At 37.7% G+C, this 24677-nt stretch overlaps 1 protein-coding gene across 5 annotated transcripts in view; it reads left to right on the top strand.

The window, feature by feature from the left end:
* pfkpa (phosphofructokinase, platelet a) overlaps positions 1 to 15632 on the top strand; it is a 37850-nt gene extending 22218 nt beyond the window's left edge. For 2 of the 5 annotated variants that reach the window (XM_073864068.1, XM_073864069.1), the window contains exons 14-22: positions 571 to 636; positions 724 to 811; positions 5865 to 6017; positions 6354 to 6518; positions 6722 to 6783; positions 10654 to 10765; positions 11626 to 11725; positions 14855 to 14960; positions 15047 to 15632. In XM_073864068.1, coding sequence (XP_073720169.1) covers positions 571 to 636; positions 724 to 811; positions 5865 to 6017; positions 6354 to 6518; positions 6722 to 6783; positions 10654 to 10765; positions 11626 to 11725; positions 14855 to 14960; positions 15047 to 15203 — 1009 coding nt within the window. In that variant the 3' untranslated portion in view covers positions 15204 to 15632. Of the gene's footprint in view, positions 1 to 570; positions 637 to 723; positions 812 to 1475; positions 1629 to 5864; positions 6018 to 6353; positions 6519 to 6721; positions 6784 to 10653; positions 10766 to 11625; positions 11726 to 14854; positions 14961 to 15046 lie in introns of all 5 variants that reach the window. The other 3 variants (XM_073864071.1, XM_073864070.1, XM_073864072.1) reach the window with 3 other exon arrangements.
* Positions 15633 to 24677: the final 9045 nt, after the last annotated feature.

Genomic DNA, 24677 nt, shown 5'->3' with positions numbered 1-24677 from the left:
ACCCACATAGGCAGCTGACGATTTTAAGCAGTGTTTTAGTTATTGGTAAAGAGATTTGTGTTACTGCTTACAGAGCCCACTAGGTTACATTAATTTAGTGCTGTACCTTTAAATGGCCCACTTGAATGCAATTGTGATAATTGTATTGCTTTGGTAATTGCATTAAAGAGCACTCAGGTACTCAACAGCAAAGATTTTGGTTAGTTAAATTGAAAAGCAGAAGTGTTAAACAGTAGCCCTTATGCTTTTAATCTCTTATGCATATAAAACAAAGCAATTTTGCTGCAGTACTGCTCTCAGTTGATAGGGGGCGACATGTAAAACCCATTAGGCCAAGAGCAATTTGAGTTAAACAGAGTAATTAATTACATTTCATGGGACATAGATTAAAACATGATCACTTATTACCTGCCCAAATAAATGAAATGAGAATTACAAACTTATGTGAAAGCAGCCATGACGCCAAAAAATGTAAAGTAATAATCCCATTAAAACATTTCCAATTGGGAATACTCATGGATTTGGACAAATGTAAATGTCCCCTTTTAATATCATTTTTTTTCAGATAAAAGAGGTCAATTGGGCAGATGTTGGTGGCTGGACTGGCCAAGGTGGATCTCTTCTGGGAACTAAACGGTATGGGTTGGGAATATCGTTTAAAAGTACATCTTTAAATGTAAAGTATCAGGTTTTTTAGTTCTTCTTTGTATTGTCCCCTTATAGTACCCTACCTGCAAAACACCTCGACAAAATTGCAGAACAGATGCGGAAATATAACATTAATGCACTGTTAGTCATTGGAGGATTTGAGGTATGTGTTACATTTTAATTTTTTGTTAAATCATTTAAAAATTTAATTTATATGCTATTCTTAACACATACGTGTGCTATATATGTTTTATTTTTTATGAAATAAAATTAAACGAATACATGTATTTGCTATCTCACCATGCATTTAATTAGTTCGAGTTTTATGGATTTTATAACCTGCTTACCCTCTCCATCATGTTTTCCTATATAGCATCACCTAAAGCTTACCGAACTTCCTTCCACTTTTGGTCTTTTCATACTGTAATATATATCCAAAAGCACATCAGACTTTATATGCTGCCCATCTGGCATCTGTGCTGCTTGAATGCAGGATCAAAACGAACCCCATTCACACAGCAGAGATCAAAAACCGAATCTCATATCCAGACCACCTGCTTTTCTAGAGTCATTTCATGCTGCCACCTTCAGTCTTTCTCTACACAGCTCATTAGTATACAAGTGTGAAAGTGTGAAAAAAGATGTATGGATTATGTACCGTGTATGTATTCATTACGCAAGGAGTGGCTCCTGCCTCATGCTCTTCGTTGTGATGGCCATGGCTCTCCACTTGGCTTCCTCCCAGTCTCATTCCCAGTCTATCCCATTATTCCATTCCTGTTCCGATCACAGCAGTGTTACATTAAAGCCCCGGCTCTGCCCTGTAGGCCTACCTGGCGATCATGGACTTGTTAGCGGCCCGTGGAACGTACGAAGAGCTGTGTGTGCCAATGGTCATGGTTCCGGCCACTGTCTCCAACAATGTGCCCGGCTCAGACCTCAGCATTGGTGCAGACACGGCTCTGAACGCCATCACTGATGTAAGTTAGGCTGGGGGACATCACCCAACAGCCAATCGCATCAGACGCCTTTAATTTACCAGCCAATCACATTAGAGGCTCTGCCTACTGGCTATCAGCAGCACATAAGGTGACTGATCAGCATGATCTCAAATTGCGCATTTGTGGGCTTTGTCTCAAAACCTAGTGAGCTTTCTTGTTTGTTTATAGATTATAGTTTCTGGAACAGATTTTGCATTTAAAGCGTGCATATGAGCCACATTCAATGTATGCTAGAGCAACTATAGAATAAATGTTTTTGACATCACAAGCTTTATTGATTTGGCTGGTAAACTTAAAGGCGAGCTGTTAGCTAGCAGGTAAGTGGAGATGATCATGGTGGCATGTTTTGAACCCCCAGCTTTTGTGTGGCAGTGATGTGTCCGAGCCTGCGTTGTGCTGTGATCACACTGCATTAACCTGTCATAACAGATTAGTGGCCCTGACTGGAGTTCGTCTGCATACTTTTATAATACAAATGACTTAAATCAACACAAGCCTCGCACACAGGGGACTGCTAACTTGCTGTATTAAAGGAGTACAGCAGATTCTGTCATCAGTTACTCAACTCTATATTACCGCTGCACGCTTAATGGATAAAAGATCACAATCTCAATTCAAACACCCACACGGTCTTATTCCTAAAATATATTCGTCTGTCTATTAAACCTTTGACAGAAAGTAAACCGGAAATTTGAAATATGCGTGGGCGCTGTCGGAGTCAGAGAGAGCCTTCATCATGTAAAGGAGGATCTTTAAACAGTGCATTACAATTGTTTCTTGGTTTACTCGTTTAAACGGTGCGTTTAAAGCACGGATGAAGCTCACGTTCACTGTGCTTTACTTTCACGGATGCGCAAGGGGTGCATTCATATTGGCCATGCGTGTCGCTGCTGTCTGTCTGTATATTGCAAATATAAGTAGTTACTTTACTTCCAAACTGTGTTAAAAATAACAACTAAGTAAGCCTCTTTAATGCTAATATTTACATTTGTACCATTGCTCTGTTTTAAAGGAAAACACAGATTTTCAATGTTTTGCTATGTTCTTGCCTCAACTTGGATGAATTAATACATGCCTATCTTTTTTCAATGAGTGCACTTTTGGTATTTGTACAGCGCTTGTTAGAGCTGTCACAATTATTAAATAATCGTCTCATCGCGATTATTTGACCTCATTGCGATGATTTCAGATCACCGCAATGATTGCACATCTCTTTAAAAAACACAAGGGGGAGCTGCAGCGCCTGTATAAACGAGATCGTATCAGATGGCGCTCCTTAACTTACAGTGTAAATGCGATACATTGCAAAGCCATTCAATACAGTGGATAAAACTGCATTTAAAGAAATATGTAGTATGAACTGCCAGGTAAAACGTACATTTCCAAAACAGCAATTCCTACTTTAGGGAAGTGAAGGATGCTATTCTTAAAGGGGGGTTTAATGGTATTTCAAGCATTCTGACTTATTAACACAGTTAGGGCTCAGTCACACCAAAAGCGTTTATGGCAGTTGCAGGCGCCTTTTTTGAATGATATTCTATGGGCAGGGCGCGTTTGCGCGCTGTTTATGCGCGCCGAGCGCCTTGCGGTTTTCTGCCGCCTGCCGCGCACGCGTTTTTGAAGGAGCGCTGAGAGCGGAGGAGCGCCTGACGTCATTCGCGTCTTCCATTGTCCAATCGAATGAGGGGAGAGGCGGGCCTTACGTTGTGGCGAAGGAAGTTTACTGGTGCTTTGAAGAAGCGGACTCCACTCGCTCACTCTGTCCTGCGTGTTTGTGCTCCTCTTATCCTCATACAAGTTCAGAGCAAGCGCCCTCTTTTTAAAGTTTCTGCTAATATGAAAGTTAACAGCAAAAGAGCGCTCACGCTTCAGTATTTGATTGACAAGACAGCTGACTCGGTGGTTGCTTAGCAATATAAAAAGCCGCGCTGCACTGCTCTTTTTTAAAAAAGGCAGTGCGTCGCGCCTTGCGTTTGCAAGCGTTTAAAGCGCTTTTGGTGTGACTGAGCCCTTATAGAGTTGTTTCCTCATAGTAAACGTAGGCAAAGTGTTAAAAAAGCAGTTGGGCGTGTTACAGAGTATTTCTGTGCCGAATGCACTTCGCCAGGGTTCGTACAAGTTTCTGAAAGTTTTTTTCGAGTACAGGTCCAACTGATATTTCAGGGGTTTCTATACATATCACTTCTTTATGTGGGCACTTCCCCAGAAAACCCCGCCCACCCGTCAATCACTAGAGGAGACACTAGAACTTGCAAACAACATATCCCGCAACAGCTTGGTTTATTTTCAAAACTCAACAATGGCATGAATGAAGAAGTGTGTTTTTGGATGTAAGGAGAAGAAAGTCAGCCTTATGAAAACAATGGATATAGTTTATTAGCAGCGGAGTTTTGCGTGTGTGTTTGGTGCGCTGGATTTCATTGAAAAGTCCCAACCGGGTCACGAGTTGCATGCGGTAAGTAAGACTTCTGTCTTATGTTGGAAATAGGCGCGTGCATATTATATAAATGACACGAACATGTAGTGAATCATAAGTTAAACAGTGTTGTATACTGTAGTGTTGCATGACTCGTACTCGCTCCACCCGCGGTAGTAACTCCTCCTTCTTCATTTTGTCGTATGTTATCGGAAAATTCTGTAAAGCTAATATTTCTTTTATAAATCTGATTAAACTAAAGACTCTTTGGAGATATAAAGGATGTAATACTACTCTATAGGTACTCTAGATTAACATCAGAAATGCAGAAACATTGTGTGTTATGTGAGCTTTAAGGATATGTAAGGAATTATGGTCCAAGACTAATATGACCTTACTTGGATTGGCTACTATTTAAGGCCTGTCCTGGTATAGTCTGTTTATTTTTATAGCATTTTTATTTTTAGTTAATTTTTAGAAACTTTATTGTGTTTATTTCTTATGAAGAATTTTCAGTTTTTGAAAGATATATTCATTGAATTAATATTTACTGCCCAGTAAACCTTGCAAAATATTTAATTTAAATAATTATTTCATGAGAAAACAAAAAAAATATGAGAATTAAATGTCAAAGCAATAAAACAGCCAATTAATTGTCATAACCATCAAAATTTATTAGACAATTAACCGCCAGCCAAATTTCATAATCGTGACGGCTTTAGCGCTTGTGAGTGTGTTAGCATTTAGCCTAGCCCCATTCATTCCCTAGGATCCAAACAGGGATGAATTTAGAAGCCACCAAACACTTCCATGTTTTCCCTATTTAAAGACTCTTACATGAGTAGTTACACGAGTAAGTATAGTGGCACAAAAAAAAACTTTTGTTTGGATCCTAGGAAATGAATGTGGCTGGCCTAAATGCTAACACATTCAAGAAGCGCTGTACAAGGATTGGAAGTGCATGCATTGAGAAATAGATGGGTATGTGTTGATTTGTCTGGGTTGAGGTAGAACATAGTAAAATATTGAAAAACTGTGGTGTTTTCCTTTAAGGAAAATTAAAACTACTCTTGAGATAGATTATACTGTCTAGGTGGGTCCTATTTTGAAAAACTTTGTGAAACCTTGATGTATAAGTTTCAAAGAGCTCTTTTCAACCACACAGTATTCTTATTTATTTATTTATTTATGCATTATTTACAGTAATTACAAATATTTATAATAGAAGTACTGGTATAATAGTTTACAGTTTACATATAAACACTAATGTCTATGATCGATTCGAGGGCAAACACCACACCCAAAAGCATTTTTGCTCACACCTACAAAATTTTGATACTCATTTTTTTTCCAAAGCAGCCCTACTCTATAATGTTGCATTGCTTCAAAGCAGCTTTACAAGGAAGTATTAAGTATTTGTCGCATAGAGAAAATGTCCACTTTGTTCAATTCATTTAATACAGAAATAATGTAGTATACCAGCATGCTGGTCTAAACGTAGACACGTTGTATACCAAATGCAAAATGGAGAGACGGATAAGGATGTTGCTACTGCTTTGGCTTTGAAAACATGCCTGATCCCTGTCGTCTCGCACCTGACAACCCCGTATGTGTGTATGAGCACAACCCAATCCATATCGTACCCCCTCCCCAATGTCTGCCAGCCGGAAGCCATGACGGCCATCACGCGGGCGCGTGTCCGCGGGGTCCGCTCCTGCATCAGTGCATCCCCTGCTGTTCTAATGTGCGAATTGTCCTGTCCTATGTGATACCTGCTGTGCTGTGCCGTGCTGTGAAAGGGGTTAGAGTGTCTGATGCAGCTGTATGAGGCTCGCACCAACTATGAGGAGTTTTGCATCCCGCTCTGTATGCTGCCTGCCACCATTAGTAACAATGTGCCCGGCACTGATCTCAGTATCGGGGCAGATACGGCCCTCAATGCCATTGTGGAGGTAAGAGGGGAAAACCTGCTGCTGTATAACATGGGTAACACTTTACAGTAAATATCCATTTGTTAATGTTAGTAAGTTACTGTACATTAGTAAAGATTAAAAAAATGAACAAATGCTAAAATAATGCATCAACTAACATTAATAAATGTGATTCAGTGTTTCTGTAAAAATGTAATCTTTACACACTGATTGGTGTTTATAACAGTTGGTAAGAAAGGACTTTGAGTATTTATAAAGCTGGTTTTATTGCATGGCATGTAATTTGGCATGATAGTGTTCTGTGGAAATGACGTTTAGATACCCCGCATATTCTGATGAAATCTGTGTGTTTGTCAGACATGTGATCGCATCAAGCAGTCCGCCAGCGGCACGAAGCGCCGTGTGTTCATCATTGAGACGATGGGAGGATACTGTGGTTATCTGGCCAGTGTCGGTGGTCTGGCAGCAGGTGCTGATGCTGCGTACATCTATGAGGAACCGTTTGACATCAGAGACCTGCAGGTTACCCACACACACAAACTGTTGTTTCAAACTGCCGGTGTCCTTGTGAATAAAATCCAATTATATAACCATACATAAATAACTAGAACATAAGGTTATGTAATATTGGCTACAGGGCCAAGTTACAGTATACAGTTATATAAGGAACAATATCGCCATCTTTTGGTCACATGAAGAAATTACTTTTTCATTTTCTTTTTCAGTCTAATGTGGAGCACTTGACAGAAAAAATGAAGACCAGCATTCAGAGAGGCCTTATCTTGAGGTTAACTTATCTTGTCCCTGTCTGTCTATCTATCTATCCATCCGTCTGTGTGTCTGTCTGTCTATTTATGTCTGTCTGTCTATTTGTCTGTCTGTCTGTCTATATGTCTGACTGATTGGCTGTTTGTCTATCTGCCTTTCTATCTATCTATGTGTCTATTTGTTTGGCTGTCTATCTGTCTGTCTGTTTGTCTATATGCCTGTCTGTCTATCTATATGCCCATTTGTCTGTCTTTCTGTGTGTCTGTCTGTCTATATGTCTGTCTGTCTATATGTCTGTCTGTGTGTCTATCTATATGTCTTTCTATCAGTCTGTTTGTCTATACATCTGTCTGTCTAACTTACTAGCTGTTTGTCTATATGTCTGTCTGTCTATATGTCTGGCTGACTGACTGGCTGTTTGTCTATATGTCTGTCTGTCTGTCTATTTGTCTGTCTATCTGGCTATCTGTTTGTCTATATGTCTGTCTGTCTATCTATTTGTCTGTCTATCTGGCTGTCTGTTTGTCTATATGTCTGTCTGTCTATATGTCTGTCTAACTGACTGGCTGTTTGTCTATATGTCTGTCTGTCTATATGTCTGTCTGACTGACTGGCTGTTTGTCTATATGTCTGTCTGTCTGTCTATTTGTCTGTCTGTCTGGCTGTCTGTTTGTCTATATGTCTGTCTGTCTGTCTGTCTATTTGTCTGTCTGTCTATCTGGCTGTCTGTTTGTCTATATGTCTGTCTGTCTAACTGACTGGCTGTTTGTCTACATGTCTATTTGTCTGTCTATCTGGCTGTCTGTTTGTCTATATGTCTGTCTATCTATATGTCTGTCTAACTGACTGGCTGTTTGTCTATATGTCTGTCTGTCTATATGTCTGTCTGACTGACTGGCTGTTTGTCTATATGTCTGTCTGTCTGTCTATTTGTCTGTCTATCTGGCTGTCTGTTTGTCTATATGTCTGTCTGTTTATCTATATGTCTATTTGTCTGTCTGTCTGTCTGTTTGTCTATATGTCTGTCTGTCTAACTGACTGTCTGTTTGTCTATATGTCTATTTGTCTGTCTATCTGGCTGTCTGTTTGTCTATATGTCTGTTTGTCTATATGTCTGTCTGTTTATCTATATGTCTATTTGTCTTTCTATCTGTCTGTTTGTCTACCTGTCTGTCTGTTTGTCTGTCTGTCTGTCTGTCCATCTGTCTATGTCTGTCTGTATATATGTCTGTCTGTCAATCTCTGTCTGTTTATCTATTTGTTTGTTTGTCCGTCTGTCTGTCTGTCTAACTATCTGTATGTATGTTTGTCTATATGTCTGTCTGTCTATCGATCTATATGTCTATTTGTCTCTGTTTGTTTATCTATTTGTTTGTTTGTCCGTCTGTCTGTCTGTCTAACTATCTGTATGTATGTTTGTCTATATGTCTGTCTGTCTATCGATCTATATTTCTATTTGTCTGTCTGTTTGTCTATCTTTCTGTCTGTTTGTCTATCTATATGTCTGTCTGTCTATATTTCTGTCTGTCTGTTTGTCTATCTTTCTGTCTGTCTATATGTCTATATTTCTGTCTGTCTGTCTATCCATCTATCTATCTGTCTATGTCTGTCTGTTTATATGTCTGTCTGTCAATCTCTGTCTGTCTGTCTATTTTGTCTGTCTATTTATCTGTCTGTCTGTCTATACCACTGTCTGTCTATATGTCTGTCTGTGTGTCTATCTATATGTCTTTCTATCTGTCTGTTTGTCTATACATCTGTCTGTCTAACTGACTGGCTGTTTGTCTATATGTCTGTCTGTCTGTCTGTCTATTTGTCTGTCTGGCTGTCTGTCTATTTGTCTGTCTGTCTATCTGGCTGTCTGTTTGTCTATATGTCTGTCTGTTTATCTATATGTCTATTTGTCCTTCTATCTGTCTGTTTGTTTATATGCCTGTCTGTCTAACTGACTGGCTGTTTGTCTATATGTCTGTCTGTCTGTCTGTCTGTCTGTCTGACTGACTGGCTGTTTGTCTATCTGTCTGTCTATTTGTCTGTCTGTCTATCTGGCTGTCTGTTTGTCTATATGTCTGTCTGTTTATCTATATGTCTATTTGTCTTTCTTGTCTATCTAGCTGTCTGTTTGTTTATATGCCTGTCTGTCTAACTGACTGGCTGTTTGTCTATATGTCTGTCTGTCTGTCTATCTATCTATATGTCTATTTGTCTGTCTATCTGGCTGTCTGTTTGTCTATATGTCTGTCTATCTATATGTCTATTTGTCTTTCTATCTGTCTGTTTGTCTGTCTGTATATATGTCTGTCTGTCAATCTCTGTCTGTTTGTCTATTTGTTTGTTTGTCTGTCTGTCTGTCAATCTATCTGTATGTATGTTTGTCTATATGTATGTCTGTCTATCTGTCTGTCTGTCTGTCTGTCTGTCTGTCGATCTATATGTCTGTCTGTCTGTCTATTTATCTGTCTGTCTGTCTATATTTCTGTCTGTCTATATGTCTGTCTGTTTGTCTATCTTTCTGTCTGTCTATATGTCTATCAGTCTGTCTGTCTGTCTGTCTGTCCATATGTCTGTCTGTCTATCCATCTACCTATCTGTCTATGTCTGTCTGTATATATGTCTGTCTGTCAATCTCTGTCTGTCTGTCTATTTATCTGTCTGTCTGTCTATACAACTGTCTGTTTATATGTCTGTCTGTCAATCTCTGTCTGTCTGTCTGTCTATATGTCTGTCTGGCTGTCTGTTTGTCTATATGTCTATCTATCTGTTTGTCTATATGTCTTTCTGTCTGTCTATTTATCTGTCTGTCTGTCTATATGTTTATCAGTCTGACTGTCTGTCTATACGACTGCCTGTGTATATGTCTGACTGTCTGTCTATATGTCTGTCTGTCTATATGTCTGGCTGGCTGGCTGGCTGTTTGTCTATATGTCTATCTATCTGTTTGTCTGTCAGTCTTTATTTTTGTCTGTTTGTCTATATGTCTGTCTGTTTGTCTATCTGTCTGTCTATCTGTCTTTCTGCCATCCATCTATCCATTCAACTATCTTGCAATATGGTGCTGACATGTTGAAACATCATTCTGGTCCTTCTGCGTTTTAGGGCAGGCCCAAATATCATTTTTTGAGCTTCGAAGCCTCGATAGTAATCAACACTGAATACTCAAAGCTTCGGAGGGAGGGGGCTTAACATATTCTTCTCTGTAATAAAGGCAGAAATATCAAGGTGTCTGTCTGTTTGCATTTTTATTATGTCGAGAACCGTTCATCCTATCGACCTACACACGTGCCAGGTGTGTTTCTGCAGACCCAAAGGAGTGCAGTATCGCATTTTGTGCAATATGGACATGTGACATGTTCAAACATAATAAACTTTTAATAAAGTACAGAACAATGCGTGCCGCCGGCGTGCCTCACCGGGGCAGGGCTTATATGCTCCGAGAACACTCTGCACAAGTGATACAAAACACAACAAATCACTTCCATATCAGAAAGAAGCAGCACAGTAATTACTGACACCCTAAAGACAGTAAGTAACAGTCAGGCTATTTAAACAAAAGAAGAACTGTAATAAATAAAGAACACAGTATCATACTTTAATATCAAGTTTGTTTAATGACCCTCAGCTAGGCAGATGCTCTGCATTAACACTAGTAATGTTGTAAAAAAAGTATATTCGAATCTTAAAATTTGAAAATAGATTATTCTGGTCCAGCCCTAGCGCTTTTATTTACTCGTCTTACTTTCAAATCTTAGTGATAAATCTGTTTTAACCTTTGGATAAAAAGGTTTTGCTGTTGTAAAGCAGAAGGTTTTTAAACATGGCAGCAAAGCCCCTATGCACCCTGTCAGTAACTCAACCCCCTCCTGACATGTTTTGTTTGTTGTTGGTGCAGGAATGAGAACTCTAATGAGAACTACACCACAGACTTCATCTATCAGCTCTATTCAGAAGAGGGCAGGGGAGTATTTGACTGCAGGAAGAATGTTCTGGGTCACATGCAGCAGGTAATGCACATATTATTCATCAGTCATACAGCACAATGGCCGATAGGCATCATTTCACTCAAATCTAATGAATCAGTACTTTGCTGCAGACAAGCCTGCTAATTCAAGCGCAAAACAATCTGGGTATTATGATTGTCTAATATGATTTCTTTCAGCCAGTCCCTTAAGTTATCCAACAGAAATGTTTAGATTATAATTAAGTTTTGACAAGACTAAAAATGTAGCTAGAAAGGGACAGTATGCTGTATTCCTGTAGCTCAGTTGGTAGAGCATTGCAAAAGGTCATGGGTTTGATTTCCAGGGAACACACATAAGGGCTTTTTACACTGTGCTTAACTCTGGGTTATATTCAGTCTTAACACTGCTTTTTACCCTAGGTTAAAATTGTAATTTAGATTAGGGTTAACCCTGAAATTAACCTAGGGTTATGAGACCCTGCTCTTAAAGGACACGCCGACATTTTGGGATTTTAGCTTATTCACCGTATCCCCCAGAGTTTGATAAGTCCATACATACCTTTTTCATCTCCGTGCGTCCTGTAACGCTGTCTGACGCTTAGCTAGCTTAGCTTAGCACAAAGACTAGAAGTAAATGGCTCCAGCTAGCATACTGCTCCCAATAAGTGATAAAATAACGTCAACATTTTCCCATTTATATGTTGTGATTTTTATAGTCACAGTGTGTACAAATAACAAGGTCATATGAGACACAGCCATCTTTTAACAGTATATATTCTCAGAAGCATTTTTTTGCAGTGTAGTGAGGTCACTGACAAATATGGCAAGGTGTTTTAAATACTGTAGGGAGTATAAAGTGTAAGGGAATGTAGTAATTATTGTTGCTTTGTTTTTGTTCAATAGGGCGGCGCACCTTCTCCATTCGACCGTAACTTTGGAACCAAAATCTCGGCCAAGGCCATGCAGTGGATCTCCAAGAAACTGAATGAGAGCTACAGGAGAGGTTTGTGTGGCTTCTGTGTTTACTAAACTTTTTTTGCGGTAAACCATACTCAATCATCACTTGACCTTCTTTCTAACTTGTGCATACTGAGTAAATAAGACACTTGGTAATCACTTTCTCATTGTTAATGTGTAAGCCAACATACACCGACAAGCAACAACAGTGTGACATTCACTGTCCTTGACCTTGTTTTACTTGATTTTGAAGTATTACTGTAGAGTCCATGCGTTTTTCAGCTCATTTTGTGTGTTTTACTCCTTTTGCTTGCCTCTTGCTGAAAACAGATGAAGGTAAACGTTTGCATTTTACTTACATGTCTTGCATTAGTGATGTTTCATCTATTTTCTTTGCTTAAAAACTCTTAAATATGGATAATATATATATATATATATTTTTTTTTTTTTTCAAAAAGCTGAAATAATTGCATTTTTGTGAAGGAATTTTGTTAGAGATCAGATTCTGAACGAATATCAAAATATACATAGAGTTTAAAATTGTTAAATAATTTTTTTGCTTCAGTTTTTTGGGTAAGTGGAGGAACTCATCAGGAACACGGTTTTTATGCAAATGTTTTCTCTTAATTGACATGATAACTCGTCAATGGTGGGGAAAGAGTTAAATGTCAAATCCTTCAGAATATTAGTGAAGTATAGCGAATTTATTATAGTGAATTTTAAACAAATTGTAAATATATGACAAATATTACTGTAAATAGTAAGGGTGTCACGATTTCGATTTTTAATCGAAATCGATCGAAATTAAATCACAACCTCGAACTTTAAATGAAAAAATGGAATCGTCGATACTGCCACCCCTCCATGTCACGTCCGGTCAGCTTGCCAAGCAGAAAAAAAAAACATGTGTTCAGTGCTGCGAGTCAACCTCCTCTAACTAATCTCCGGGTTCAAGGTCAGATATTATATTTCATAAAGTCTAGTCTAAAAATGGCATAGCATTTTTTGTGCTTTCAAAAAATTTTTAAAATCGAGAATCGAATCATGGCCTTAGAATCGAAAATGTAATTGAATCGAGGATTTGGAGAATCGTGATACCCCTAGTAAATAGGTTAATATCAACTTTAATTAAGATCAATTAAATATTTACAGTAATACACAAATCAATGTATATATTGTAAGCCCCTTTAAATAATAATATTATAAATTTAGGAGAGATCAATGACCCACAATTGTAATCGGAAAAACATCCCACATTAAAAACAATATATTATACTATAGTATTTGCAATAGTAAACTATATTAACCCTTGTGGGTTGTTCAAATTAGCTACCCTTTCGGGTTGTTCGTGTACAGAAACGGCCACTGAATTGAACGGCTGTAGAGATGTGGTAGATTTTTTTTCATGGATCTGTTAATCAACCTCAGTACTCAGTACGAGGCTACCAAATGTTTACAAATTTCCATGATTTTAATTGCCAAGTTCATGGGTGGTGTCACTGATTTGGGGGAAAAGCACACATTGACTAATTTTCAATGTGGAAAGTGATTGTGGACTGGATTTTTTTGGCCACATGCTGATTAAAACAGTAAAGATGACAAATTTTACCTCTTAGCAAAAGGAAAAACCGCCAACAATCAAGAATGCATGATAATAAGGTGTCATTGCTTTGCAATCAAAAAATGTCATTATAATGGAAGTCAATGGGACAAAAAAGCCATGAACAACTAATAATAAAAATTACAATTAAAAACTGATTCTGCAGAAAAACTAAAAATGCATCAAAGCAAATGCATGCCCTAGACTGTGAAAAAAGTAAAAACAATCCAGTCCACAATCACTTTTTGTATTGAAAATCTGTCATTTTGTGTGTGGTTTTTTTTTCGTCAAATCAGTGATACCACTTTTGAACTTGGCAATTAAAGAGTTATTTTGTAAGCATTTGATAGTTTTGATCAGAGCTGAGGGTGATTAACAGAATTATGATTAATCTGATGCATTTTTGCAGCCGTTTGGTTTGGTGGCCGTTTTTGTACACGAACAACCCGAAAGGGTAGTGAATTTACCCACTGTATATTGTTGAGTTTTTGAAAAATTTCAACGCATTTTCTCAAAATATGTGTCAAAATAAGACATAATCACCAAAAATCATTCCATTTGCTAAAACACAGAAAGTTGTGGCCAAATTAAGACATAAAAAAACAAAAATGGCTTCAACAACACATAAGGGATAACATTGTAGTTATTATGTTTTTAAACTTTACCTTACTATAGTAAAAATTAAAGTATACTATAATATTAACTATAGCTTGTTTTTGTTTACTATAGTTAATAGTACAGAATACTGTAGTATACCATGGAAACTATACTATACTAAAGAATAATTACTGTTATATACTACAGTATACAACACATTACTACAGTTTACTATACGTTATATTACGTATACCTCAATGTTTTATTTGGAAAAAAATAATTGTTTGTTATTTTATGGTGGACAAGCTAAGCTAAGCATGATGGCACCTCATTGCATGTTAAATTTGGAAACATGGGCATTTCACAAGGTACGCGACAGCCGTCAAGTTAGTTTTCAATAGTAGACGTGCGGAAAGCAGCAAAAGGGGGGCGGTTACAGAGGTGAACCGGATTCAGTCCGCAGAAATCCTGCTTCTTCCTTGGAAACAGCTCTTTTTAAGGCAGACGGTACATTTATGCTTACGCCCCACGTTTCTCATTTCCTTTGAATGGGTGACGTCCTGCGTTGCCAAACTGAATTGTGGATCTATCAAAATTGTGTCCCTGCTGTTGCTCGTGGCAGAAGTTTGACATTTCTCACCATTTCAAGCGCCAACACGTGCTTCAGCCAATCAGATTTGCTTATGCAAATAACTTTTTGCCAATTACGTTTATGCAAGATCAGAGCTTGTTTTGCGGCCACTGTGATTGGCTGTTGGCCACGCTTCAGACAAGCCTTCCTTCAAGTGTTAACCCTAGCTGTAGACGTGTGGCGATTTCGCCGTTTGTTGCGTACCGTGTGAAACATCCATAAAGGGCAGTGTTTACATGCAACCTGTAGAGCCATATCAGAGATAATGTACTATGTCAACATCTTCATCATCATCATCATCTCTAATGCTTCATATGTTCCCTCTGTGTGTTTGTATCTGTGTGTAGGGAGAGTGTTTGCAAACACAGATGACTCGGCCTGTTTGCTGGGTATGCGGCGTCGTGCTTTGGTCTTCCAGCCTGTGGTTCAGCTAAAAGACGAGACCGATTTCGTGTACGTACAACACCACATTTCCTACTTTAATAACTGCAAACATGATAAATGTAATAATTGTAGACCCTCTGGTTCGCATATTCCAGTCACAGAATTCCCAAGAAACAATGGTGGCTGAAGTTACGCCCGCTCATGAAGATCCTGGCCAAGTACAAGACCAGCTACGATGTGTCAGACTCTGGACAGCTGGAGCACGTGGTCCTTAACAGATCCAAAGCTTCTGAGGCCACAGCCGCCATTTAAACTCCATCGCGACATTCAAAGGTCACGCTTCAGACGAGCGCGTCTGTCCTGTAAACGAAGTCTCTGGCGCTTTTGTTCCTTGGGCCAGCACCTCGCATTGTTCAGGAAATGTCACCTTTTGTTATTTTACAGAAGTCAATGTTATAACCGTAGGAGAGCGCATGAAGCAGTGCTTTATAGTTTGATGTGTTTTATGTCCTTTCACTTCTGTGCCCAGCGGTGACCTCCCTGTCACCCATCACTTTAGTGTTACGCTTCAATGCACAAACTTCTCCTTCACAAAGAAAGCTTGAATAATTCTGCTTTCCGGTGTCCAGCGTTGTATGTGGTGACGTCTACATTTCCAGAACACCGTTTGATGTTTGAGTGTATTATGTTTAGTGTCCACATGTTCCTGACTAATAAAGAACACAGTCAGTATGTGTGAAATCCTGTGTCTGATGTGTGATTATAACGCATTAACACATTTTAGGGCATGTAAATATCATGGTAAAAATGAGAACATTCATATTTGATCATTCTGTACCATGGTACCACCACACAACATCTTCAAGAGAAAACTAAAAACATCATAATATAGACATACTATTATAAAGTCTTATTACACGGCTCTCTGGAATGCTTGATTCTGATTGGTCAGTTGAGACATTTGCAGGTTCGTTCTTTTCAAATAATAACCGCTCCAAAGTAATAACGCATAGCCGGTACTACTTGTACGATTTAAAATCGCTCCGCGCCAATAAAGATTACTGTTTGGCGCCATCTTGTGACAAACACTGGACAACCACAATTAAGAATGGACAATTTTGACATTAATTTTAACATGTATGGAAAAAACAAAACATTTAAACAGCGGATAGAAGAACGAACAACGACAAGACACAGAGAGGTTACTGAGACTGAACTTGACAAAATAGAGCATGACAGCTACAAAGCCAACACAAAAAAAATACAGAATGGGCATTAAAACTTCTCAAAGACTGGCTAAAACAGAAAAAAATGGAGACAGACAAGTATGAAGCAGAGGATCTTAATAAGGTATTACAATAATTTTATGCATCTGTGCAAAGTTTCGCGGAAGGATAAAAATGTTAATTTAAAACAAATATGCCAATTAAATGTTCATCCAGTTTTTTTCTTATGTGACAAGTAGCCGTGTAATAAGCGGGATAATGTAGAGGCAGCCGGTAGTTATTGGGAAATAAGCCCCTTCAGTGTGATACAAGACCCTCCGCTTCGCGCCTTATATCCCGATAACTACCGGCTGCCTCTACATTATCCCTTACATAAAGTGTATAAGACTAGAATAAAATGTAATCATTTTTCACAGTTCTTTTATAACACTCAGAATAGATTTGACTTATCTGTACCATTCATTTCTTATATTATTAAGTTACTACCTGTAATGCAGGACGTTTTGCAGTTTATTTATTAAACTTATTTGAAAATTGTCAAATTAATTTATATTGGCATAATAATTTTTAACAGAATGAAAAGCAACACAAACCAGCTAATGCCACAAAACCCCACAGAATTCATCATATGTGACTCTGCCCACACACATGTAACACAGGTATATTTGTAGCAAAAGCCAAAAATACACTAAACGTGTCAGAATTATCAATTGTTGTTTTATGCCAAAAATAATTAGGAAAGATCATGTTCCATGAAGATTTTTGGTAAGTTCCCTACCATAAATATAAAACTCGACTTTTGTGGGTAGATGCCGTTGCTAAGGACTTCATTTGGACAACTTTCAAGGCGATTTTCTTTTTTTTTTAAACAAACTACATCAATAGCAAGCTTATTAGTTTTTATATATATATATAATATTATATTTATAATTTTTATACCACGGGGGTGGTGAATGCTTTATTATGCCAAAAATAATTAGGAAAGATCATGTTCCATGAAGATTTTTGGTAAGTTCCCTACCATAAATATAAAACTCGATTTTTGTGGGTAGATGCCATTGCTAAGGACTTCATTTGGACTTTTCGAACTTTCAAGGCGATTTTATTTTTTTATTTTTTTAAACAAACTACATCAATAGCAAGCTTATTTGTTTATATATATATATATATATATATATATATATATATATATATATATATATATATATATATATATATAGTATATATACAGTATATATATATATATATATATATATATATATATATATATATATATATATATATATATATATATATATTTATAATTATTTATACCATAGGGGTGTTGAATGCTTTATTCTGATTGGTTGAGAAATGTTCCACCATGGGTTTTGATTATTTTTCTGTAAACCGCACACCAGCAATGTTTGTATAAGTTGGAATAAGTAAGAAATAATTGATGACGGGCCATTGAATTATAAGAAATAATGCACACTCAAGGTGCAATGACGTTACACCGCGGGTGTGCATTATTTTCAAATAATTCAAAGGACAGGAGTAAATTATTCCTCTTATACCACGGTTACCACAAACATTGCTCTGGTGCATATTTTTAAGACATCTGACAAGTTAGGTGTGCGGTTATCAGAAATTAATACATACCCACGGAACATTTCTCAGCCAATCAGAATACAGCATTCAACAGACCCGTGGTATAATTGAAAATAATGCACACCCGCAGTGTAGCGGTGCATTATTTGGTAACACTTTACTTGAAGGGGTGTTCATAAGACTAACATGACACATTCATAATCATGACATGACACGTGAGATTTTATGACAACTGTCATTAAGTGTCATTTGTTCAATTATGTCATTTTTAATGCAAAGATGAAATAGTTTGAGATGTCTTTGTTATGACAACTTGACATAAACAAATACATTATAACTTGTCATGACAACTTGACTTACCAAGACAACATAACTGACCACTTTTTATCAGTGATACAAATTGAATTTGTCATTGAAATGTCATTAAGTTTTTTAGTTTCCTCCATGTGTTTACCAAATAAAATCAATCATTCAATAATAATAATAATTGAATTAATAGTTTGTTAATTTAAAAAAAACGTAAGGGTTAAGCCATGTAGCGTTGGGTTCATATCGCTGCAAAGTTAATTACATTAAATTAAATGTTTTGCTAGGTTTTTCTTCTGTCAGAATATTTCAGAACCCTCTTTGTGAAGAAGAACAAGTTCTGTTGTCAGTTTTTATGTATTTTGACATGTCTGTTACATTTTGGTAAGGTATTAAAAATTATTTGACATAATATTATTAACACTTAATGACATTTAAATGACTTTAATGAATTTAATGTAATGTTAACCCATAAAGCTATGTAGTTTCTTAAGTTTGATCATTATTCTGCTATGTTATGTTTATAACAAATTTAGACGTCATAACAAAGACAATTCAAACAATGTCATCTTTGCATTAAAACTGACAAATTAAACAAATGACACTTAATGACATTGTTGTCATGTGACATAATGTCGTCATAAACGTGCATAAAATCTATATGTTCATGACACATGTCATGTCATGATTATGAATGTGTCATGTCAGTCTTATAAACATCCCTTCAAGTAAAGTGTTTATTTTCTTATAACAACCCGTCGTCAGTTATTCCATACTTAAATGTCATGATACATCATCACCAATCACTGGTTTTGTGGTTCAGGGATAGGCTACATATGCACTGCATTGCTACTACTGACCCCTGTGACGTCACCTCCTTAGACATGATGTCATAAAGACGTTCCAAAACAGTTACAAATGAAAACAATTTATTCAATAATTCAAATCATGTTTTTAAACAAAACAAAAAATAATGGAATATGGAAAATGTTAACATTTAGTTTAGTAGACAATATTCAAATACAGTATTTAATTCATGTTTGGGTCAATGACCTGGCATAAATTAATTTGTGTTCGTATGGTTTAATTAAATGTAAAAGGGTTAAAATTTCAAAATAAATTTGCAGATTACTTGCATACATTCTCTTTTTTGAGTACCAAGTCAAAAATTTCTGTTGTTTTTTTTTCATTTTGAAAGAATATTTGGGGGATAATTGCAAATGTCAATGTGGTGTAACCGGTCTGTGTCAATTGTTGTAACTAGTATTTTTTTATGAAAATATAAATATATTCATAATTTTTTTTTAAATAAAATATAATCATCTAGTTTAGTGTAATATAATTTTTTACATACATTTTTACACCATTTGTCAAAGATTATTTAGAAAACTGAGCTGTTTTCAGCATATGTCCCGACAAATATTACAAAAACGAATTAAAATTTACATTTAGAAATAACTAATAAAATCTGGTATTTTAAAATTATTTTTTTTATTATTATTAAGCTTATATCTAGGTGGGTAAAATATATTTCTCATTCTTTGACGCAATTGGCGGTTACACCATTTGACATTTTCAGGTCCATTCAGTCTTAACTTTCATAAAAATGGTGCAAATGTAATTTCTTATTGCATTAAATTAACATAAATACACTATGTGCATTGACATATACCTGATGCATGCTTTTAAAACAAGTTTTTAAAAAGATTTTAGAATTTCTCATCTTGCCAAACCGTTTTTGTCACTGACCTGTTTAACGTTTACTTGTTTACTTATTAAATATATTAATACATGACAGCGCTTTACAATTAACAATAAAACTTAAATATTTTCTAAAGAAATATCGATAACACATAAGGTTCATTAGTTAACATTAATTAATGTATTAACTAACATGAACAAACCATGAACAATACATTTGTTACAATATTTACTAATCTTAGTTAATAGAAATAAAGCTTTCAATTGTTTGTTCATATTAGTTCACGCATTAACTAACATTAACAAGATTTTGAATAAAGTATTACTAATTGTTGAAATTAACAAAGATTAATAAATGCTGTATAAGTGTAGTTCATTATTAGTTCATGTTAACTAATGTAGTTAACTAATGTTAACTAATGAACCTTATTGTAAAGTGTTACCGAAATATCTTTAAAAACTTCCTTTAGGGTTGCCAGTGCCCTGCTTTTTTACCTACCCATTAAAAGCATACCAAAGTGTAATAATTAAAATTGAAGGGTAAAATTTGTAAGCCTTTATATATGCACAGTTATACTAAAAAAACAGTACAGTTTCTGTATATCAGTTGGTGGACCACTGAGTTAGCAACGCAAAGGTCATGGGGTTTAATCCCAGGGAATACACATACTGATAAATGCATTGCTTAAAGTCACTTTGAATTAAAGTGTGTGCCAAATGCATAAAAGTACAGACTATTTAACAGTTGATTGCACATGTGAATCTGCTTTGATTTTAGGTGTTCATGTAGTTAAAATAGCATTGCATTAGCAGCGCAAAAGGTTGTGAGTTCGATTATAAAGAAACACAAAACCACACATAACCTACTGTAAAAAAAAATGTACAGCTTGCATGGTTTGATCCAAGGGGCACATACTGATAAACTTAATGACTGCTTTGGGAAAAGCATCTAATTGTAAACTGACCTTAGTGATGTAATTCACTCTCCCACCTGTTGAGGGCAGCAGTGCACCACGACTCACAGATATCCACACGTGCTCTGCAGCACGGTCGACCACGCTTCTGTAAGGCATGCACCGCGTGTACCCGCTGATCTGCATCATACTGCATATGTTTTTGGTATATGATATGTATGCTGCACGTGCTTGCGAGGAAGTCAAAATGTTTGATGATGACAAACTGTCGACTTAACCAAACCCAAAGCAATGCCAAATTTCACTTAACCAACAAACTAACCTTCAAAAAACAAATGCATCACATCAGCCAAGTAACTAATTTCTCTAATCGCTTATTTATTCTTGATGTGATCATGGAGGCATTTTATAGTCTAAGCTACACACACACACACACACAAGTGCGGCACACATTCAAATATTAGCAAATCCAATTATTTAGGTTGATTTAGGTATGCAAAGCAATGCTTGCAGGGTCATATGCACATAGGTAATCAATAGTAATTACCATTTCATCTCTCCCTTGTTATTTCGTTCCGCCTTAAATCAGAATCTGATCTCATTGCACTGATTAAGCCCCGGACGGGCGACCTGTTCGTGCATCGCCCGGATGCGTGGACTCCCCGGACTTTAACTTCATTTCATACAGTACATCACTCCTCGTAAACACACCGCTTCAATTAAAACTCCGGGCCTGGATCATTCTAATGCCCCGGCAAATAGACCATTTCCATTAAAGAGACTCCTAATTTCAGCTCCGTGGGGTCCCAGAGTGCTTTGTGCTGCAGATTTCTGCCTTTGATTCCGCGCTTTTATGGATTTCTGGAGAAAGATGTATGATCCCGAATGATATTCCTGTGCAGTAAATAGTGAACGCCCGTAGTGGTAAAAATAGATTACTTGAAAGCTACTGCGATAACAATGGTAATGAGAGACAATAAATCTCGGTGTGTAATATTAGAAAAGCAATATTTCTCTTTCAGATAAATCGCGCGCGTGTGCGTGACACGTGGAAGATGAATATTTATGAATGAATAAATCTATGAAGAAATAAACTGGCGTAATGTTCCAGCTTTCGCAGCTCGATAAAACGTGAATGATGAATGCGAGACGTTTTGATGCTTACTTCCAGGCAAATTGAACAAATTTGTACCGTACTGTACAACGTACAGTATCTGACATTGAATGTTTCATTGATTCAGAACTGTAAGCTTCACTACTCCCTCATCTGTTATTGGAGATGCCTTAAAACAATGCTTTCATATTCATTAACAAACCTCAACGCTAAGCATTTCTTCACAGTATTTTTACTTGCCAAGGGCCTGTGGAGCTCCCCCCAGGACCTCGATTTACACCTCATGACTGGGGATAACTAGAACAGGAGTGCCAGTCCCAAAAAAGTGGACGACTTCTGCAACGCCATCGAGCCCCAATCAAAATGCTTTTAATTTCGACTTCGGCAAAAACTTTTATATTGCGTGGTGTGCAGGTGAGCAGCATTCATCAAACGTAACGTCATCCAAACAATCACGGCTGCTGTTCCCCACATTGGTTTGTAAAACAGAACATCGATCACGACTGTACAAGCGCGCCTGTAAAAGCAAACTCATCCTTCATGCGCTAGATAGTAAACTGATAGTTTGCTTAGATTCTCAAATTTTATTGCAGAACGGATGATAGCAGGTTTACGAAACTCGGCATTAATCACGTCACCTTTCGCGACACTTTCCCGCCTCGCTGGTTTTCGCACGCTGACCACTTCCTGCAGATTACGAGGCTGACTGCCGTGTTTACTCGCGGCTTGAGTTGTTTGCTCAGCACTGTTGGGAAGCTCCGTGATTTGATATATTAAACTTAATATCTCGGTGACATTTCTCAGGACAGATTTTCATCGTCAGAGTTTCATCTGCACTTTTGGGTCCCGTTCTTGATAAATGACCCTGGACGTTAATTCTCTCCCTTTCATCTCTGCAGAGCGGCGAAGGCCTGCTGCGACTGTGCCGGGAAGAGAAACTTTCAGCGGCGAAAGGGAGAGAGCGAGAAAATGGACAGCGCCATTAATGGAATTGACATTAATTTGACAGAGTGCCGGCTAACATATGAAGTCAATGCCAGTTCATAAGAATAATATTAAGAATGCATTAGCATGCAAGGATGAAGCTCTGCGCTTTTTGGAAGGGCTACTGCAGAAATGTGCACACTAGGATGCTCAGTAGTAAATATGAGTGCGTTCTCCGCTATAAATGGGTTTTACGACTGCGCGCACACACATATAGCGGCAGAAGCGATGCATGGCTTTTGGGCCCTCGAGAAAAGCAATTATGCACGTGCGTTCGCAATAACAAACAACTCCCGCGGTGCATCCTGACTTGAAGCATGACCGTCCATGTAACAGCCAAAGGCCATTACCAATCCCCATTAACACTAATCAAAAACCACTTTACCTGATAAGAACCATAGGGTCGCCTACGAGCGCCCCGCAACATCCAACCCCAACCGTTATTGACCCACCCCGATCAAGGTAGCAGTTAGGTTTCGGCATCAATAAAAAATGGTAAACAGGATTTCCAATTATTACTAAAGGGAGGAAAGAGTAAAAAATGCCTTTTTCGAATCAGCTCGAATTTAGCCTTCGGGTTATCTGCCTGAGAGGGGATTTGACTGGTCTCCAAACAATATGGCTCCAGAGAGACTTTCTCTGCTACAGAATGTAATTATGCAGATGTAGTTAGAGAACGAGAGTCTGTGTGTGCGTGTGTGCAGACGATCACACACTTTGCTTTCATGCTGGAAGTCAAGCATATGAATTGTTGAGTGTGTGACTTACAGAAGGCATCACAGCTGGAGCATACTGCCACAAGGACAGAGTTATGACAGAGTTCATTCGCTCATCCTTACATTGCTTCCAAACCAAAGTTCTACTGGAGAACACAAAGGATATTAAAAATTTGATCCAGGGTCGTGGTTAAAGGCACAATATGTCATTTTCGCTGCTAGAGGTTACAAAACAATAACGCTATAAAGTAGCATGACATTTTGGGAGTTGTAGGCTTCACCTCCAATGAGGATGGAAATCGATCCGACAGGACTCACAAATCATAATGATGGATGATGTAATGAAATACAGTTTTGTGACCATTACATTATAACGTAAGCCAACAGAGTGCCGTGCTAGACACTACAGCTACTACTCTTGCATACGGCACTGCACAGTTTATTCAGCGTAAGGATCGCAAAAGCGACTCGACAGTAGCTATCTCGAGATACTTTGATGTCACATGCTGATTGGTCTGCACAGTGCCAGATGAAGTGTAACCGTCCTATGATGTCTAATGCAGTAAAAGAGGAAACCGAGGATAAGGTGGACATGATGACATTGTCAGGTGACACAACCCTACTGAAAACAAGGCTTTGAGACCAGCTAAAACCAGCCCACCAGCATAGGCTGGTTCTAGCTGGTCTCAAAGCCTTGTTTTGGCTATGGTACGTATTAGGACCTTTTTTAAAATAGTACTGCCCCATTGACAGCTTTGTACCTTTATTTTTGACAGTGCAGGCTGGGCGGATCAGCTTAAACCAGCTACTGCCATCTTAAACCAGGTAAGACCAGCTAAAAGTTTTCAAAACCCCTCTAAAACCAGCCTGGTACAGCGGCATAGCCAGCTAAAACCAGTGCGGGAGACCAGCTTAAACCAGCCAACCACCTTGTTTTGGCTAAGCTGGTGTACCAGGCTGGTTTTAGAGGGGTTTGGACTAGAGGTCTTCTAGGGTCCAAAGAAATGTACCCAACCCAAAATGAATCCCTTTATACCCGAACTCGACGTGCATAAATATTTTTTTTTTAAACCAAAGACCCGACCCGAGACAAACCTGAGAAAATTAGGCCCGAGTCCGACCCGAAACAGTGGCTTTTTTTTACTTGACTAGACCCGAATGTAAATGACACGATGTGTGAGTAGTCTGCAGCACCGAACGCAGCAGTCAGAAATAAACCCCGCTGGTCTCACAAC

This window comes from Misgurnus anguillicaudatus, chromosome 25 (assembly GCF_027580225.2).
Source record: "Misgurnus anguillicaudatus chromosome 25, ASM2758022v2, whole genome shotgun sequence".
Taxonomy (NCBI): domain Eukaryota; kingdom Metazoa; phylum Chordata; class Actinopteri; order Cypriniformes; family Cobitidae; genus Misgurnus; species Misgurnus anguillicaudatus.
This window is presented reverse-complemented; position numbering and strand designations above follow the sequence as displayed.